Here is a 20,452-nt window from a genome sequence, read left to right as displayed (position 1 = left end):
CCACATTATTTTCATAATGATAGGAAAAGATGCTGTCTGTTGCCTCTTTAAATCAAATCAAGTTAATTTATATAGCACATTTTAAAACATCTGCAGCTGACCAAAGTGCAATACATATTAAAATAATGACACACCAATATACAGCCATCTAACATGTACACAAATATAAAACAGAATAACACCGGTAACAACAATTGTATACAAAAAGATTCTAAAATACTAAAATATCAAAACCATTACAAACAACCAAAGGCCATTGGAAAAACGTACATTTTAAGATTTGTCTTAAAAAACACAGTGCGGAGGATCTATAAGGTTGGGCGCCGGAGGGGAACTGCCCATTGGTTCGACAGCCCATTGGTTCGACATCCCATTGTTCCGACCCTATTAAACTCATTGTTCCGAAGTCTGTTCCGAAATCATCATGATGCCCTGTGGTTAAGGTCTGGTTAGGTTTAGGCACAAAAACCACTTGGTTAGGGTCAGGAAAAGATCATTGTGTGGGTTAAAATGAAAAAGAAAGTGACAAACACATAAGCCGTGAGCCTGCTCCGCCTCAAGCCGGTCGCGGTGCACCATACGCCCGCCGCAAGCCATTCAGCACCGCAGACAGTCGGACTAATGGGATGTCGAACCAATGGGTTGTCGAACCAATGACATGGACCCGCGCCGGAGTAGAGGCAGATAAGTTAAGCAATGTACTGGGTTGCCAGCCCATGTGTGGCTTTAAAAACAAATAAAAAATACTTAAAATCTGTCCTGTATTTGACAGGCAGCCAGTGCAGGGATACTAGCACTGGTGTTGTGCTGTCTCTTTTTCTGGCACCAGTAAGCTGTGGGCGAGACAAAGATGACTGGCCAACACCCATGTACAGAGAGTTGCAACAGTCAAGCCTTGAGGAGATAAATGCAGTGGTTACAGTTTTCATGTCATTGTGAGAGGGGATGGACTGGAGTTTTGCAATGTTTCTTAATTGGAAATACCAGCCTTTCACCACAGTGTTACTTTGTTTGTTGAGAACACAGTCAAAAATGACACCAAGATTCCTGGCATGGGTGGTCCACTTAGTGACATTATCAGAAAATCTAAAAAAAAAAATAAAAAAAAGTTAATTAAATAAAGTTATCAACTGTAGCTTAAATGGTGAGGTACTGTTACTGTTTGGTTAAAAATAGAGACAAGAAAGTGGCGACAGCTGAGCCAACCACAAGAGGAACCTTAAACTGCATCTGCAAATATCTGTCATACTGATGCCCATGTTAAGCAGGGAAGACCTTTGAAAGACAAGAGATTGTGATAAAACCATTAACCATATTGCATGCTTGCATGTTGTCCTTCCCTTTTTTATATTCTATGATTTTCTTCTTTTTTTTTAATTTCGCACATTGGATTTGACTCATCTGATTGAATGTGCAGCTGACAGAACTCAGCTTCATACACAGTATAACATATAACATCAAGTCATTAACAGCTGGATTTGTCTTGACAGAAATGAACGTGATAACATCTCACCAAGAAAAGTTTCACTTCTCTTTAACCACTGCTTCCTCCTCTTCTGAGTCTTTCATCTACAATATGGGCATAAAAAGTAAAATAATTACCAGTTCACTGGATAACCTGCCTATGTGGTGATGATAATCTTGTTGCTACAACAATAACAACATATGTTTACAATAAACACATATTTATCTAGGACGAAGAATTGTTACACAACTTGTTGGAATTTAAAAGTGGTGTCGGAAACAAAATTGACTAATCTAGACTGTTGACACTTACCACGGTGGGGTTTTGTGGTTTTTACTTCGGCACAGCCCAAGAATATACTGATGAGGAGAGAAAACAAATAATGCAGCACAATATTCATGTTTTCACAATACAGTTCACACATCATTAGTTGTCCTTCACTCTCTGTAATTGCCCCCATCTTAAAAAATACCACATTAGCTATGAATGCCTTGTGTCCTCCACTGGTACCCACCCTGGCTCTTAACCCCAGGTTAAGCTGCATCCTGTGCTTGTACATTAACAGCTCTGGGACCATGTCCGTCACCAAAGAGACAAACTCTGCCACTTTCCAGTAGTTCATCACATCTTGTTTCTTCAGAACCTGACACATGGAGGCTGCCATAAGCTGGAAAATTGGGACCAGGAGACGCAGCAACGCCAGAGATTTGATTTGCTTAGACCCCTGGAACACATTACCAAGTCAAATCAAACTGCTTACCACTTTGAATTCACAACAAAGGTCAAATGCTAGTTAAAAGCAAACCAGAGCTGCAGCCACTCTTAGCTGAATGCACTCAAACCATAAAGGGTTATCAGTTTAAGTGCTTTGGTTTATTGTGGTATGCGTACATTATGTACTGTGGTATGTGTTAAGTGGGATGTCTGTTGTAGAAGATGTATTCTGGGATATGCTGTGGTGTTTGTATTGTGGTGTATATACTGTGGTATGTGCACTGTAGTGTGTATTTTATTGTGCCTTCCGAGTCTATAGTGTATTGTGGTTTTATGATGTTTTAACCTGTATATTTTTAACAACACTGTAGGTCTACGTGTAAAAGCCCACCTAGGGACAAGAGTTGTAAATTAGCAACAGCTATTAAGTCACTGTGCAACACATCAGCCCCATGCTCTGTATTGGAACTATGTTAAATTATATTTTAATTGGTATTTTTTATTAAACATATAAAAAAATATCATAATTTCAACATTTGGACACAACATTCCATTATTTAAAAAAAACCCATAAAAACAAGATTGCTGCTGTTTATTAGCTAACTGTTTCAGGACAACGAAGTGTCTTGAATGCATCCTTACTAGAAACACTGAGTGCATGTTCAATAACAACAGTTTTGCTGGAAGTGATCGAGACACAGCACATTAAAGTCCCACCCCCACCTGAGGGGAAAACAATGCATCGATTTCCACTGACTTTGTAACGAGTAAAGATGCCTCCTTGTTTTCCGTCTGCAAGCAAACAGCAGAAAAGTGTCTAAAAGCTGCTGCATGATGGGATACACTACCAACAGGGTAAAGAACCCAGACTTTAGTTTTTATAACCAAACTGTAGAGGTTGAAGCTAACTAACTCCACACAGGAGGGCTCTCCCACCCTAGGTTTGAATCCCCCACACCTGGTTCAAACCCCCCACCCTGGGCTCAAACCAGGAGCCCTCTTGCTGTGAGGCGACAATGCTAGCCACTGCACCACCGTGCCGCCATATTGTCAATATTAACTTTTCCTCTCTGGTAGACTTAAGATGCTCAGAGCAAAGGAATATTTCCCACATCTATTTCCAAACAGGTGCGTAGGAAGGGGACTGAATGATGAATTACTTCTCAGGGTCTTTCTGTGATCCTGTATATTAGTGCTGTCACGGTACCAAAATTGGGACCCATGGTACGATACCAGTGAAAGTATCACGGTTCTGAGTAGTATCACGATACCACGGCAAAAATGAGGCAGATGTGCCTTTTGTCATTTATAAAAAGATAAATCACTTTTCTATAATACATCAATGATATTTCAATGGAATAAATTACTTATTGACTTATTCATACTTCAAAAACAGCATCAATAAGTGAATAACATAGCGGGGATCAAAATAAAATGAATAAATAAAATAAAAATCTACCAGCCACCCTCCTCCTCTGATAAGTTAAGAACAGGCTCTTCAGTGCGCTGAGGTTTGTGGGCCGTTACCTGCCACAAAGAGAGAAATGTAAATGGCTCGTTTCTCCTCTGACACGTCACATACCTGTGTGCCGCCACGGCTTGGCTGTTCAGGTATTTCTGGGCAGTCATGACACCAACAAAGAGGAAATTATTGGACCTGGAGCCGGGCTTCTCAGTCGCCGGTAAGCTGTTATCTTGCACCGCGGAGCACTATGGCCGCCATATTGTGACCCCCGTTCAACCCACAACCGGCAGGATTCGCCTTTTGTTTCTGCTGCTGGTTGAAATCTGTACTCGCACAGCGTGCTCCTGAGTGATTTCTTTTGCTCGCACAAAACTATTTTTAGTCGCAAATGCGAGTAAAATACTCGCACCGTAGAGCTCTGTGGAAAACAAATCACTGTAGCATATATAAACAAATCTAGCCTACAAGTAAAAATAAATAAATAATAACTTTCATTGCTCAAAGATACTCAATAGCTCAGCTAATACCTGACATGTCACTGGAAAACAAACCACTGCAGCAGCATATTGAGTGCCAGGTGGCCAGCGCGCGGCGTTATTGGACGGCGCATGGACACTCACCCTCTTGTGATTGGACTTTGAACTTATCCCACAGTAGTGATACTGTGAGGTACCGTAGTACTACGGTATTCCAACATTACGGTATCATATGTACTGTGGTGTTTTAGTACTGCGGTCTACCGTTGGTACCAGTATACCATGCAACACTTAAGCACACATGAGAGGGAGTGATGTTGTACTGTATATCGTCAAGGCTGTGATTCAGTATAGGCACGAGGCGACGACAATCACAGCCATGACGAGTGAGTTAAAGTTAAATGAGTTAAAGTTTGAAACAGTTTTAATAAAGCAGTGAATTTAGAATACATGAGTTCTGTTTTTTTGACTTTTATGGTGGTATCGAATGAGTATCGAGAATCGTGGAAATTCACTGGTATTGGTATCGACTACTGAAATTCTGGTATCGTGACAAGCCTAGAATACATTTGTATTTATTAAGCAACAATTTAAATAAAACAAGAAAAATGTTCTTTAAATATAACTACAATGAAATAGAATAATACATACTCAGAGTTGGGTATAACGCGTTTGTTTGCTGTTTGAGTAATCAAATACTTGAGTACATTTTCAAACAAGCCATCAGATACTTGTTACTTTTAGAACATTGGTCCTTCAGCTCCAAAACAGCAACGACTGTCTTTTGGTTCTAATAACGGAGATAACGTTAAACCTATCAGTCCAAAAGAAGTCATGAAGCTTGTGGCTCGCTACGTTGTAGGAAATGCTGCCGTTGTCTATGGTGGAGTCTAAAAAAAGGTGGAGGACTCGCTGACAGACAGGTCAGACTCAGGAGGACTTGCATTAAAGGATAACTTCGGTATTTTTCAACCTGGGCCCTATTTCCCCATGTGTATGTGTGCGTATGATTCATAGGTACGACTCGTTTTAAAATTGGTTCAGTATTGAGGGAGGCGGATGCAGCTGGCAGCCGCGAGGTAGATATGGGGGCAAATGCGTCCCGTATAAGTTTGCGCATTAAAAGTGCTTTTTTTTTCGCAACAGACCGGTTCAGATCGCCAGTGTTATCTCTGTAAATACCATAAATAGGGTTTTTCAAAAAATTCAAAATGGCGGAAAATCTATATAACTGGAAGTTATGGGTTCAGATTTGTTCCTCATGAGGAGAGGCATCTCTGTGCAAAGTTTCATGTCTCTACGACATACGGGGCATGATATATGCCCATTCAAAGTTTGCAATTACAATTGGTTGCTATAGCGCCCCCTTTGGCCAATTGGGTAACACTTTACAATAAGGTACACAAAATTAGAGTAGTTACTGAGGAACTAATGAGTAGTTACTGAGGAACTAATGAGGAACGAATGAGGAACTAATGAGGAACGAATGAGGAACTAACTATTAGTTAATGGTCAGTTCCTCAGTAACTCATGATCAAATTTCAGAGTAGTTACTGAGGAACTTATGAGGAACTATTGAGTAGTTACTGAGGAACTAAGGTACACAAAATTAGAGTAGTTACTGAGGAACGAATGAGGAACTAATGAGGAACGAATGAGGAACTAATGATGAACTATTGGTTAATGGTCAGTTCTTCATTAACTCATGATCAAATTTCATAGAGGGGCTAATCACGACTTAATAATTAGTGGACTAGTTACTTCATCAGTACAGAATCATTACTCAATAACCTGTCCATTAGTTAACCTTTTTATGTCCTAAAGTAAAGTGACACATAATTAGTCTTTCATTACATTATCATCATCTTTACAATTAGTTCCTTAACAAAAATAATCAGACAACAGGATTCTTGAGAAGAGTTTAATTAATTATTTTCAGACCACATACACATTAATATGGATCATCTATGTTATTCTGTACGATGATGCCTTAGAAATAAATATGATAGTGTGTCACATTTTAGGTAGGCTAAGCTTAAAGAATTTATCATGGGGGCTGCGTGTAAAGTACTGTATACTGATCACACCGTTGTTCACAGTACTGTTGTTTGAGGTGCACAAAATTTAAAGTAGTTACTATGAAACAAATTTGGAACTAATGAGGAACTAACTATTAGTTAATGGTCAGTTCTTCAGTAACTCCTGATCAAATTTCAGTAGTTACTGAGGAACTAATGAGGAACTAACTATTACTTAATCATTACCTATCCTTTTTGTGTACCCTAAAGTAAAGTGAGACGGTAATGATAATGGTAATGATTACTGAATCATTACCTACTCATTAGTTACTCTATTTGTGTACCCTAAAGTATAGTGAGACATCAAAATGAGTAGGTAATGATTTAGTACTCATTACCTACTCATTTCGATGTCTCACTTTAAAATGAGTAGGTAATGAGTACTGAATCATTACCTACTCATTAGTTACTCTTTTTGTGTACCCTAAAGTAAAGTGAGACATCAAAATGAGTAGGTAATGAGTACTGAATCATTACCTAATCATTAGTTACTCTTTTTGTGTACCCTAAAGTAAAGTGAGACGGTAATGATAATGGTAATGATTACTGAATTATTAGCTACTCATTAGTTACTCTTTTTGTGTACCCTAAAGTAAAGTGAGACATCACAATGATTAGGTAATGATTACTGAATCATTACCTAATCATTAGTTACTCTATTTGTGTACCCTAAAGTAAAGTGAGACATCACAATGATTAGGTAATGATTACTGAATCATTACCTAATCATTAGTTACTCTTTTTGTGTACCCTAAAGTAAAGTGAGACATCAAAATGAGTAGGTAATGATTACTGAATCATTACCTAATCATTAGTTACTCTTTTTGTGTACCCTAAAGTAAAGTGAGACATCAAAATGAGTAGGTAATGAGTACTGAATCATTACCTACTCATTAGTTACTCTATTTGTGTACCCTAAAGTAAAGTGAGACATCACAATGATTAGGTAATGATTACTGAATCATTAGCTACTCATTAGTTCCTCTTTTTGTGTACCCTAAAGTAAAGTGAAACATCAAAATGAGTAGGTAGTGATTCAGTACTCATTACCTACTCATTTTGATGTCTCACTTTACTTTTGGGTACACAAAAAAGGTAGGTAATGATTAAGTAACAGTTAGTTCCTCATTAGTTCCTCAGTAACTACTCCTCTGAAATTTGATCAGGACTTACTGAAGAACTGACCATTAACTAATATTTAGTTCATCATTCATTCCAAATTTTCGGCTGATTGAGCATGTTCAGTCGGCGGCGGAGCTTGTCCATGAGAAAGATCCCTCTGACTGGCTGTTCAGGTGTTATATCCTCTTCCCTGTAGCAAGCGAATCTGCCTGTAGTGAAACCGGGCTAACCGGTGCTTCCTCCTCAGGCTCCACTTCACTCAGCTGCCCGACAGATCCGCTGCTTCTTCCCACTTTAACCTCAATAACAAACCGGAGCTAGCTGGGAGCGGCTAGCGGAGCGTTAGCCGCAGCATGACCGGAGGGAAGCAGCCAGTTAGCCTCCGCTAGCTTCCCAGCTAACGTTAGCCCCGGCTCTCCGTTTGGATCCAACCGGAGCACCGAGCCCTGGTTTGTTATTCAGGTTAAAGTGGGAAGAAGCAGCGGGTTTGTCGGGCAGCTGAGTGAAATTGAGTGAAGTGGAGCCTGTGGAGGAAACACGGGGAGTGTCTGGATGTAATAGTCCGCGGAAGTGCTGCGGTGCTCGGCTGCACAGATAGGAAACCCCTCGGCTGACAGGATGTATCACTCTGTCACTCCACGCTACTTTGTTGATCTCATGCATTCAACGGACTTCCGGTTTCCCTTTTTGCGTTATTTCCTTTTACGCAGGCGCAGAACGTATGTGCTACTTGGCCGTCAGATGTAGTCTTCTTTTTTTTCCCCCACAACTTTATTTAAGACAGGAAGTTTACAGAATGCAGATCTTCAACATTACACATATATGTCATATAACAGGGGCCAGGGGGGATAAGAGTTTACAAGAAAATATTAAAAATATAAAATGTTTTCTATGTGTAAACTTACATTTGTGAATGTGAAATCTTGCCAAAAGTAAGATGAGATTAATAATAAATCTTTCAATGGGTTTTGCCATATTTCTGTTAAAGTCAAAAAGTCCAAACAGCACATCCCTCCAAAACAGCTTAAATTATTTTTTAATATTGTCCGCAATAAAGACAATGGGGCAGTGCCAAAATAAATGAGTAACAGTTTCAAGCGTTGGGTGTAGTCTTTGTGGTGTGTTCAAATGCAACTGACACAGGGTGACGTGAGGCGACGTAGACGACGCAACAATTGGCTTTTGTTGCCGCTAGTTCTTTGATGTCGGTTTGGTGTGTCAGCACCTTGTACAGAATAACATGGATGGTCATATTAATGTGTATGTGGTCTGAAAATAATTAATTAAACTCTTCTCAAGAATCCTGCTGTCTGTGATTTTATTTGTTAATGAACTAATTGTAAAGATGATGATAATGTAATGAAAGACTACTCATTATGTGTCACTTTACTTTAGGACATAAAAAGGTTAACTAATGGACGGGTTATTGAGTAATGATTCTGTACTGATGAAGTAACTAGTTCACTAATTATTAAGTCGTGATTAACCCCTCTGTGAAATTTGATCATGAGTTAATGAAGAACTGACCATTAACCAATAGTTAGTTCCTCATTCGTTCCTCAGTAGCTACTCCTCTGAAATTTGATCAGGGGTTACTGAAGAACTGACCATTAACTAATAGTTAGTTCATCATTAGTTCCTCATTAGTCCCTCAGTAACTACTCTAATTTTATGTACCTTAGTTCCTCAGTGACTACTCATTAGTTCATCATTCGTTACTCATTAGTTCCTCAGTAACTACTTTAATTTTGTGTACCTTATTGTAAAGTGTTACCGCCAATTGATGTAATATTGCTTCATTCGCATTCTCCCATGACCCTCTACCACTGTGCCAAATTTCACATGGATTGACCAAGTCAGTGAGGAGAAAAACATGGAACAGACACACCCACAGACAGAGTTTTCGTCATTATATAGTAAGAAGATATAGTAAGATAGTAAGATGGTGAAAAAGATCAAACTGACAATGTACATACAATACAAAGAAATGACACGCAAGAGGGAAAAAACAACACAAATGAGTTTATTGCAAAGGGTGTTCACTTGTTTACATGTCATAGGCTACATAAACAAACAAATGAAATAAAACCTCACTAATAATGGGAAAGTGCAAGGAATTTCAGCCTTGTTTTTATATACAAAGTCCATCAGTCAGACAGCTGCCTCAAAGAAGCTTGAGTCCAGGTGGGGGTACTGCACCAAGCAGGACTACTCAGTTACACAGGTAACTACATGTAAAAACTTCTCTGAACATTTGTTAATAAATAAAATACAAAGTTTTCAATCCAGTCGCTTGCACTGGTGAAAACTATGTTCTTGACATGTGTCCGGTTGAATGAGTGAATGTCCAAAACAATGAAGTCTTTTTGGGTGATGTTCCCTTTTCTTTGCAGAATGACAATAAAAACAGAAGTAGATAACCTTGATGACTTGATGCAAACATGAAACATGAAGTGATCCAGATTAATTCTGCATTTTATACTTTGCTGTGCTCACAGTAAGAACCATAAGTTTCCACACATAAGCTCAAAATGACTTCAACTTCCACTGTGACCTTAAAACACCTGATTCAAATCATCTGTGACCAATGTTACCTCATAGACTATACACACATGCCATCTAGTGGTCAAAAGTGTTATAGTCTATACATACAATTCATACACAACTAGAAAAGCACTCAGAGAGTGCAGACCTCCGTCAAGTGAGTGATATTTCCTCCCCCACTGCATCAGTTTTTGCAGCCTGCATCACAATTAGGTTATTTGCATCCCTATCATTATTAGGTTATATATGCCTTCACCATGGAGACACTGTGGTGTATTTTTTTTCGTTTTTATTTCGTACCAACATAGAATATAATGTGTTTTTTGTATTTTTCACTTTCTTTTTTTCCAACACAGAACATTAATTTTAACTTTAGAATTACAACAATATTTAGCAAGTAGAACAAGACGTGCTTTCCGGCCACCAGATGGCGCTATTTTCACCGTCTTAATTGCTGCTGAGGCTGTCAGACCATAGACTTTATTTATTATTTTATCCACTTTGCTTCAACCGATCACCACCAAAATTGTATCATCTGTTCCTTGTCCCGTTATCAACCTTTCCTGAAAATTTCATCAAAATCCGTTCATAACTTTTTGAGTTATTTTGCAGAAAAACAAACAAACAAACAAACAGACAAATAAACCACCAACGCCGGCGAAAACATAACCTCCTTGGCGGAGGTAACTATGCATTAGAATATAAATACACATGCTAAATGGTTCCTTGAACCAATACTGACTAAAGAGGTCAAAGTTGGTACAACCCCTGAACACTGTCTGACGTATAACTCCGTGCCATACAGTACCCACTAACGCCTCCTCACAGCCCTGATGACTGAGTCCTAACTTCAGTTCCCATGGAGCCCTCTCAGTGCGCATCCACGGCACTGGAGCGCTTATCTTTCAATAACACTGCGTTGAAAAAGCTGCCGGTGGATGACTCGGATGAGCCCGGGTCCCGAACGGTCCAAGCGGCATGTTTCTCCAGAATCCGGGCTCTGCAGCCCCTGGTGCGCCCGACCTTCGTGGCCCAGTCCCAGTCTGCGCTGGCTCTGCTCGGCCTGACTGTGCAGGAAGTGTTGGGTAATCCTGTGGGGCCGGAGTATCTGAGCGGCTCCAGGCTGCTGCCGGGCTCCCAGCCGGCTGCGCACTGTTACAGCGGACACCAGTTCGGACTGTTTGCGGGACAGCTGGGGGATGGAGCGGTGATGTATCTGGGGGAGGTGGAGTCCGGCACCCATGGGCGATGGGAGATTCAGGTGAAAGGCGCAGGAGTGACACCTTACTCCAGGTAATTTTTGCTGTGTGCAACATATTTGGATCAGTTTATGTATAATGATCCACCTTAAGGACAGGTTATAGCTCTGGGACAAAATGCTGGATGCAGTTTCCTCTGACCAAATGAGAATATGTTCATTTTAGCAGGTGACACAGCCAGTCTTTTATAAGCTTTGCTCACCAGAGGCATGTGAATGCACTAACCCAAGCAGAGCTGCTTAAAAGCTTAACTGCTTGGCACATATCATTGCTTAACAGCTGTGCGCTGAGGAGAACCAGAACACCTATAGTTCCTCCAGATGATTTAGTCTGTTTACACACACAGATAGTATAAGGAATATTTGAGAGCATAGAGAATATATGAATATTTTTGTGTAGTATAGGAAGTGCTACACCTCCGTCCAAAAAATAAAAAAAAATAAAATAAGAGCTAATTATGAAAAATATCAAGAGCAAATTAAACTTTGAGACATTCACTCTTGACTGACAAAAATAATAAAAACAGGATAATAGAGATCCATACAAGAGGGGGTATAGCACGAGTCTCAATCCGTCAAAATAATATAATTAAATTTGAATAAATAAACACACTGAAAGTGACAGTGAAAATAATATATACAAACAGGAATAAAAAAAACAAAAACAAAAAATTGGCAGGGCAAGACAAAACAAAAAAAAATCACACTTCCAGGCCCCCAGATTATACAAATTAATGCCAAACCCCCCCTCAGAATGGCCCTTGAGCACGGTTAGTCATCCTAGTCAACATAGATTCATAAGATTTTTTAACATAAAGTTGACCCATTCTTTTACTTCTGGGGGCTTCGTTGACTTTGACATTGACACTAAATTAATATTCTTGTGTAGTATAGACAGTGCTAGACCCCCGTCAAAAAAAGAACAAATTTTAAAAGCTAATTATGAAAAATATCAAGAGCTAATTAGACTTAAACACAATTGTTTAGGTAACAATAGTAATAATAAGAATAAGAATATGGTATAATACACTATGTGAAAATTTGCAAAATTCACCTTCATTTTTTTATTTCTTTTTTATTTATTTATTTGTTTTGATGCTACACTCAAGATGGCCTTTGCCTTCTCATTTTCTCTTACTCTAATGCTCTCCGCATGCACTCCACTTCACCATACCCATCAATGCTCTAGCCTGTGATGATCACCCAATGACTAGAGGACTATGGTACCCTTACTACAGACTGACCATTGGTGTTTAGACTAGACTTTAAAAAAAAAAGTATTTATGTATTTATTTTTTCACATTTTGCTGCCCCCTCCTCAGGGTTGCACCCTTATTGGCTACCTATGTTGCCTATAAGAAAAGCCGCCACAGTGTATAGGCTATGCATGTCTTAAAAAGTAGGGGGACATTGTAACCTGACATGGAATGTGAAAGCATATTCCTGAACTGTGAAACATGACATCAAAGCTCTTAACAAACTCAAGATCGACTTACTAGCCCTTTCCTAAGCTTTCAACTACTTCTCATAGTTTTATTGGTAAATGCAGTTTGTTCAGTTGACAAAGTGAACTCTCAAGAAAAATCAATTAAATTAACCTTTTTTTTTAATTTAATTGCCCATTGGGCAAACTCCATGCACTAAGAGACACTGTGAGATCTAGTTGAAAGATAAGGAAAAAGATAGTAAGAGGACCTTAAGTGATTTTTTTTTTTTTTTTTTGTGAAATCACATGGTTTTGATCAATGGCCGAAATATGAAGAAAAGGACAGATAAATAATGCTGTTTTTTAAAAGCTCTGGAACTTTACCAGAACGTATGAGACAGTTTGCAAGTTAAACTACTGTAAATGTAATCCAGTACCAATCATTTTTCATTGGATAACTAAATTAATTTATCTGGCTGACACAAAATACATAACCCACTGGTTAATCAGAGCTGAATATCAAAAAAATCTGTGTGACACATTTTCTCAGAGATGGCGATGGCAGGAAAGTGCTTCGCTCCAGCATCAGGGAGTTCCTATGCAGCGAGGCCATGGCTGCCCTGGGGATACCCAGCACCCGTGCAGCCTCCCTTGTGACCTCTGACCTTTACATCAGCAGAGATCCACTCAACAGTGGCAGGCGCATTTCTGAGCGCTGCTCAGTCGTCCTGCGTGTCGCCCCTTCCTTCATCAGGTAGGAAACATTTAAAGTCTTTACAGGCACACACAAAAAATTGACTGTAGTGCTATTTGTGACAAATATTGACATTTTATTTTTTGTTTCAGATTTGGTTCTTTTGAGATCTTTCTAGGCCGCGATGATTTCTCAGGTCTGCAGGGTCCCAGTGCAGGGCGGCATGACATTCGCGCTCAGCTGCTGGATTACGTCATTGAGACTTTTTATCCTTGCATCCATCAGGCTCATAGTGACCGGAAAGACAGGAATATGGCTTTCTTTAGAGAGGTGAGGATCGAGGTGTTAATAAGATGAGTGCTAATAATGACAGATGCTGTTTAAGGCTTTGTCTCTCTTTAGGTTGGTTCATTTTATGTTGGTGCTTTTTGCATTTTGATCCTCAGATTTGACCTATTTATTCCCAGGTGATGATGAGAACCGCTAAGCTAGTGGCCCAGTGGCAGTGTGTTGGTTTTTGCCATGGTGTCCTTAACACAGACAACATGAGCATCTTGGGTCTCACTCTGGATTATGGCCCCTTTGGTTTCATGGACAGGTAGGCTGCTGAGAGTGGAAGTGCATTTATTTATTTGACCAGAGTGTCCTCTTAGCTTTTACCTCTTAGATTACTCTCGATCTGAAGAACTGGTTCCCAAGCTTGTCTCAATAAAGTTCACCATAGACCATAAAAATAATGGATGCAGCTGATGTTACCCACTGGTTTGTGGACTCCCATTTTAAAGCCTCGAGTTCAGCATTTTGGCTGTCGCCACCTTGTGTTTTTTTTTCGGCAAAGAGTGGAGCTGTGAAGGAATGAGAGTTGGATCTGACTCAGAGATTATGGTGACACCTCACAAACAGCCTGACTCTCAAAGTGGCCCCGCCCTCAATTAATTATGCATAACGTTGAGCCTTAAAATACGCAAAGTTAGTATGGTAGATGCTAGCTTAGTCAACACAGTGCATTTACAGCCATGGTTAACAAAGATAATGCTAATGCTAATTTTTTGCTTGTGGAAACCGAGACCAAAACCGTTAATTGTAGAAGCCTGTAAATATGTTGATTTCCATTGTAAAGTTGGGTATTCTAACATGGATAGATGCATTGACCATAGAATGCATAAGAGAATGGACATAGCCACCATGACGTCACGTATTGCTTTGTGGATTCCCATTTCTTGCTTCGAGTCTGGCATTTCCGTTGTTGCCATCTTGGATTTTTGGAGCCAGAAGTGACCATACTTAGACGAAGAGTGGAGCTGTGGAAAAGTGAGGGGTGGATCTGACTCAAAGACTGTGGTGACACCTCACTGACAGCCTGTCACTCAATGTGGCCCCGCCCTTAATTAATTATACAAAAATTTAAGCCTCAGTAAAATTTAAATAGGTGAGCTATATAAAAATTCTATCTCTGTACAGTTGTCAAGAATGTTGAAATTAGCTATAGAGACCAAAACCAGTTTTTGTACCAGACTGAAAACATGTTTATTTCTACTGTAAAGTTTGACGTTTTAACATGGGTGTCTTTTGGGTTTGACTTGCTTTTGGAGCCAGCCTCTAGTGGCCATTAGGGGAACTGCAGTTTTTGGCACCTCTGCGTTTCCTTCATTTTTCAGCTCACCACTTGAGTTAAACTTAAAAACAATTTCAGCTCTGCCTTAGTGAAATGGTTAATCAGATTACAGTCTGTTTGGACATACATTAAGGAAAAATATACACATTGTACACATTATATAATTACTCATATGATATTATATATGAAAACTTTTCCACCCGTGTTTCAGATTTGATCCAGATTTCGTTTGCAACTCCTCTGACAAGAGAGGGCGGTACTCCTATCAAGCCCAACCATCTGTGTGTCGCTGGAACCTGGCTCGTCTGGCAGAGGCACTGGGCTCTGAGCTGGATGCAGCTGAGGCAGGGGCTGTCCTGGATGAATTCATGCCAGCATATGAAGCCTTCTACTTGTGTATCATGAGAAAAAAACTGGGCCTTGTGAGAAAAGAAGAGGCAGAGGACAGGGAGCTCATATCAGACCTGCTGCGCCTCATGCACAACACTGGTACAAATAGTTATGAGACAAAGTTGGAAATGTCAGAAAAACTTTTCCTGGTAATGCTTCTGCAGTCTTGGCATGGTGCTATAATATAATGTGTTTCTAGGTGCAGATTTCACCAACACCTTCCGCCTGCTGAGCCATGTCCCCTGGCCTGAGGAGGGCGAGAATGAGAGGGCCACAGTGGGGCCATTAGTGGACCTCATCCTAGAGCAGTGTGCCCCTATTGAGGAGCTTAAGGTGGCTAACAAGCCAACTATGGAGGACCGGTGAGGGAGTGTATGGTGGTTGGATACATGTGTGTGAGCAGCTACTGTATTATAAGAACAAACTGTCTCTAGCTGCCCCACCATATACTCCTAAAAAATATGCATTTAATCCAATCTGAGTAGTGCACAGTTCAAATGACTGAATCTCTCTCCTCATCTAATTTGTATTTCCTTTTAAATGCTAGCATTTTGGGGAAAAATCTAACCAAGACAATATGTAAGTGAAATGTGTGTCTTGTAACATTTGGTAGGATTTATGTTGAGAGCACCAGAGTTGTGGTTAACATCACTTACCTCTAGCATTCTCTCCTTTTCTAGTGAGCTGGCGATGATTCTGTCCATGGCACAAACCAACCCAGTCATGTTTGGGATGGTGGCAGACAGTCCAGCTGTGTCTCAGCAACTGGAACGGATGGGACGGCTAAAGGAGCTGCTCGAGACAGATCAGGATGAGCTTAAGAAAAAGCAGCGCGATGACTGGATTTGCTGGGTTAGCCGATACAGGTAAGTAAAAGAGATAGATTTCTAAGTTCCCCTCAGGAGTGTCTTATCTTTTTAGGTTTTGGTTCCACTGCCCACAACAAGGCAGCTGTTTTCAATAAAAGACATTTGATGAACCCACTACACGCTACCTGCTTAGCACCAAACAGCAGATAAAATTAGCAGTTAGCTTTTGAATGTATTGCAACATTCAGCAGAAGAGCTGGATATTTCCCTCAAAACAGGGGCAGGCAGAAATGTGGAAAGACAAAAAAATACATTCACATCCTGCAGCTCTCACCTCTCTCTCCCAAGCCCCTCCCATTAGATGACCACAGTCATATGCATGCGCAGACCGCAAATGAGACAAGAATTAGCTACCTAGCGAACCCATGTAACCTCCACCTCATTCCCGGCCACTGTGAACTGCTTCACTGGGAGGAAAAACTCCCCAGCACCAGGTGTCACAGTGTGCTCATGGCCGCAACCAAAAGTTTACTAATCTGGCAGGTAGTCGGGGCTGTACCGTCCCCTGGAGGGGGGCTTGTACTAGCTGGATTCGGGTTGCTGCGGCCGCTGGCTTGGTGTCCTTCTCCGGAGCAGTGTTGCCAGATCTCGTGAGACAAATAAGCAACCAGGCCTGTGAAAACAAGCCCAAAACAAGCGACTTTTTCTACAGAGCTCCCCTAGGTTCCAGTGAGAGAAAATTAAATAAACTGTGTGCACAGTTGTACAATCCGTGGGGACAGATTTTAAACTGTGGGTACAGATTGTCAATTTACATCCATGTGGACAGATAAGTAAACTGTGCACAGTTTTGCAAAACTGTACCCACAGTACACAGTTTATTTCTTTTTCTCCCCCCTGAGCTTCAGGACAATGACCACAAGAGGGAGTTAAACCACCTTTTAACATTAATTAACATTAGAAAACAGATGGGATATCAAATATAGACTGATGTACCAAGTACATTATATAAACAGTAAACCTCTGATAATTAAAATTTGCACACACAAATAAATATCATCCTGAATTCACAATTTTTTTATTTATTATTGCTTTTTATGCATTCATCTAACTTTTTTCTTTTAGTTACAGGACTGACATTTTCCTAACCAGAAAAAAAAACACATTGCCCTGCTCTGCCTCTGATTGACTAGTACTCGTTGCCATCAGGGTCAGAGCCAATTAGAAGCAGGATGCGGGTGGGAAAAACCTCTGCTGTCTCCTGTGAGTATGGGGAAAGGGAGGGACAGAGGGAACAGGCAAGACAAACTATCCTACGTTTAAATAACATATCGAAAATATCTGCTTGACAACTTATTATGGAGCTGGGAACAAGCCCAAATAAGCAATTACGCTTTAGAAACAAGCCCAAAAAAAAAACGCGACCCGCGACTACCGATATTTGTAAGCGACTTTACAGAAAAACAAGCCCAAAGTCGCTTATAATAAGCGGACTTGGCAACACTGCTCTGGAGCTGCTGCCTTCTCCTGGTGAGGTGGTCTGCAGCAGCAGGGTTTTCTCTAAGTCCACTTAAATTGTTAAGTTGCTCTAAGTTTATTATGGATTTTTTTTGCTTAGTGATGCCAAAATAAACTCCCTTCCCCAGCTTTAAGGACTATGTGGAGACCAAAATAGAGCTAAAAGGAGAGTGAAAAATTTCTTGGTGGCCAAAAACATGACCCAAATTCATTAGTTTTGTACAGTTACATATATGACACTAACATAGTAGTGTATATGTGTACTTGAACCCAGTGATGTTAGAATATATGATATTCATACATATACAAAATTCTTTCAATTTTGAAAATGCACATATATGGCACTCCACTATATGTATGACATATGTGATTCCAGCATATATGATATCTATTATATTTCCCTATGAGATAAATCAACTAATTTATTTTTCTTTACCAATCTCTCTTGCACTGAAAAACCAGGAGGCGTTTAGCCAGGGAGTGTGATGGCACAAGCGACTTGTCTCTCATCAAAAAGGAGAGGCTCAGTGTGATGAACAACACCAACCCCCAAGTTGTCCTACGCAACTACATCGCCCAGAATGCAATTCAGGCTGCAGAAAAGGGAGACTTCTCGGAGGTCAGGAGTCCTATGAATGTCTCTGACTTTGTCAAAATCTCCATTGGGACATCTAGATCCATTACAGCTGTTATAAAAGGCAACATGGAGTTCAGTAGTGTTTCACAGGGTTCCCCCCAGAGAGTAGTTAGCCAACATTTGCCCTCAAAGGGAGGAGGACAGGGTTGTGAATGTGAGACACTATATCTGAGTTGGCCACTAGGTGGAGACAAAAAGCCATCAGTGGGACAGACAGTAATCAATCAATCAATCAATCAATCAATCAATTTTATTTATAAAGCCCAATATCACAAATCACAATTTGCCTCACAGGGCTTTACAGCATCCCTCTGTCCGTAGGACCCTCACAGCGGATAAGGAAAAACTCCCCAAGTAGTAGTAAACTAAATGTTGCTGTATGACCAAGAGATGCTTTCATGGACTGGGATGTCTCAGTGGAGTTTGTCTAGAGCAATGTTGATTTTGTATTTCTATGAGAGCAATTTGAATCCTATTTTCAAGGACTAATAGAAGTAACCCTATCTGTACCAGGTCAACAGGGTCCTCAAAGCTCTGGAGACACCATATTCTGATGCAGTTGGGCCGGAGCCTTTGGATGGACTTAATGCGTGTGGTGAAAAGGAGCAGAACATGAGAGAGCCTGCCTACAGCAGGAAACCTCCTGCCTGGGCACAAAGGATTTGTATCACCTGATCATCTTAGAGCCTCCCAGACAAGTTAAGGAGAGAGGTCTGTTTCCGCTGGTGGACCATTTCAGAGCAAACAAGATGTGGCTGACTGCTACTACTGTTGCTGCTCTCCACTCCCACCTCAGACTTTCTTTCCTGATCCCTGAAAGGAGGATGTTATATAACCAAGTGTGTTCCAGGGTTTATCAGCCTGTTCATAGATCTGTTTGTGTGATCATGATGATTTTATTGCAGTGTTTAAAGCTGTTGAAGAGTAATACATAGACTGTGTTCCTTACGTTGAATTTGACTAAATTTGACAGAATCCTTACAAGTAGTCAATGAATTTGCTGATGAAGTATGATGGCTCAGATGACCAGTCACACGATGACCTGTCTGGGCCTGAAACACCAGGAACACACTGACATCAATTAATTACAGAAAGTGGACTCATAAAGTCAACGTGTCAAGTCATAGATATGAGAACACTGATTACCATTATTTTTTTGAAGCTACTGTAACTAGGAAATGTAAAATGATTGTTGGGATTTTACGTCTAACATTCTCATGAAGTTTGAAATAAAAGATCACATGCTGTTTATCACAAAGTGTGTAAATTGCGAGGTTTGTTTTAATCCTACACACATTAGGCATGAGCTCAGTATTTTAAAGGTCCAGTATGTAAGATTTATGGGGATATATTGGCAAAAATGGAATATAATATGATAAGTATTGTGATGATCCCTGTGTCGTAACAAGTATGTTTTCTTTAGTCTTTAATTCTGGGAGAGATAAGAATTCTTGTGTTTTCCTTACCTTAGAATGAGATGTTTATGTCTACACAGGAAGTGGGTCCTCGTCTGTGGAGATAACCGTATTGCACTGCCATGTTTCTGCAGAAGCCCAGAATGGACAAACCAAACACTGGCTTTAGATAGGGTCATTCACGTTTTCGTATCTGCTTCAATATGTAAAAGCCCCTCCACAATGAGCAAATGAGTGTTTTTACTCATTTAAATCACCTAATGTGTTTGTTTTGGAGAGGAAGAGACCACTGCTCACAGTGAAAACCACCTGAACATCTGGGTCTTAGGTTATCAATGAAAAAAAGTGCTCACACATTAGCAGTTGCTGGGCTAGAAAGACATGACATTGCTTTATTTGGTGTTTTAACCAGTGATGGGCAGTAACAATGTACAGTCATTTCAGTACTTGAGTATCTGTACTTTACTTGAGTTATTTCTTTGGAAACTTTGACTCCACTACATTTGAAAGACAAATATTGTACTTTTGAGTCCACTAAATTTCAAAGAAGGCTGAGGAAAAAGCTTTGGAGAGTCCAGATGGCCACTGGGACTTCATATTTTTTAATAAGTAAATGATTCTGACTATTAGAAATAATGCATACATTTTTCTTGTTTCAACAATTAATCAAGCCTCTAAAATCATCTTTGACTTTACCAAGCAATATCCTTTGCTTAATAATTTCTTCCATCTGAGTTTAATTTATAAATTTAGTTATGTTTTTATTGCAAACACATAAAAATGTGACATATACATGTGGCCATCTGTCTGACTTTTCAGTTGTTTT

The 20,452-nt window shown here is 40.0% G+C and overlaps 2 protein-coding genes across 4 annotated transcripts in view; one reads left to right on the top strand and one right to left on the bottom strand.

The window, feature by feature from the left end:
• Positions 1 to 2,117, bottom strand: part of LOC117249357 (uncharacterized) — a 48,832-nt gene extending 46,715 nt beyond the window's left edge. The window contains exon 1 of the mRNA XM_078165222.1: positions 1,980 to 2,117. Within this exon, the coding sequence (XP_078021348.1) occupies positions 1,980 to 2,117 (138 nt within the window). The remainder of the gene's footprint in view (positions 1 to 1,979) is intronic.
• A 6,822-nt stretch (positions 2,118 to 8,939) lies between these two features.
• On the top strand, positions 8,940 to 19,469 carry selenoo2 (selenoprotein O2). 3 transcript variants are annotated; one of them, XM_033614517.2, is made up of 10 exons: positions 8,944 to 11,157; positions 13,099 to 13,302; positions 13,395 to 13,572; positions 13,710 to 13,840; positions 15,069 to 15,346; positions 15,447 to 15,580; positions 15,795 to 15,826; positions 15,928 to 16,113; positions 18,037 to 18,193; positions 18,725 to 19,469. In XM_033614517.2, exons 1-10 carry the CDS (start codon positions 10,724 to 10,726, stop codon positions 18,884 to 18,886), a joined length of 1,896 nt encoding a protein of 631 aa, XP_033470408.2. In that variant the 5' UTR covers positions 8,944 to 10,723; the 3' UTR covers positions 18,887 to 19,469. The 3 variants fall into 3 exon arrangements, with proteins under 3 accessions (XP_078021349.1, XP_033470408.2, XP_033470410.2); XM_078165223.1 differs by lacking the exon at positions 18,037 to 18,193 and having other exon boundaries at positions 8,940 to 11,157; XM_033614519.2 differs by lacking the exon at positions 15,795 to 15,826 and having other exon boundaries at positions 8,946 to 11,157; positions 15,447 to 15,609.
• The last annotated feature ends 983 nt before the right edge of the window (positions 19,470 to 20,452 follow it).

The sequence above is a fragment of the Epinephelus lanceolatus genome, chromosome 23 (genome assembly GCF_041903045.1).
Source record: "Epinephelus lanceolatus isolate andai-2023 chromosome 23, ASM4190304v1, whole genome shotgun sequence".
NCBI lineage: Eukaryota > Metazoa > Chordata > Actinopteri > Perciformes > Serranidae > Epinephelus > Epinephelus lanceolatus.
The sequence above is the reverse complement of the archived record's forward strand: the minus strand, read 5'-3'. Positions and strand labels throughout refer to the sequence as shown.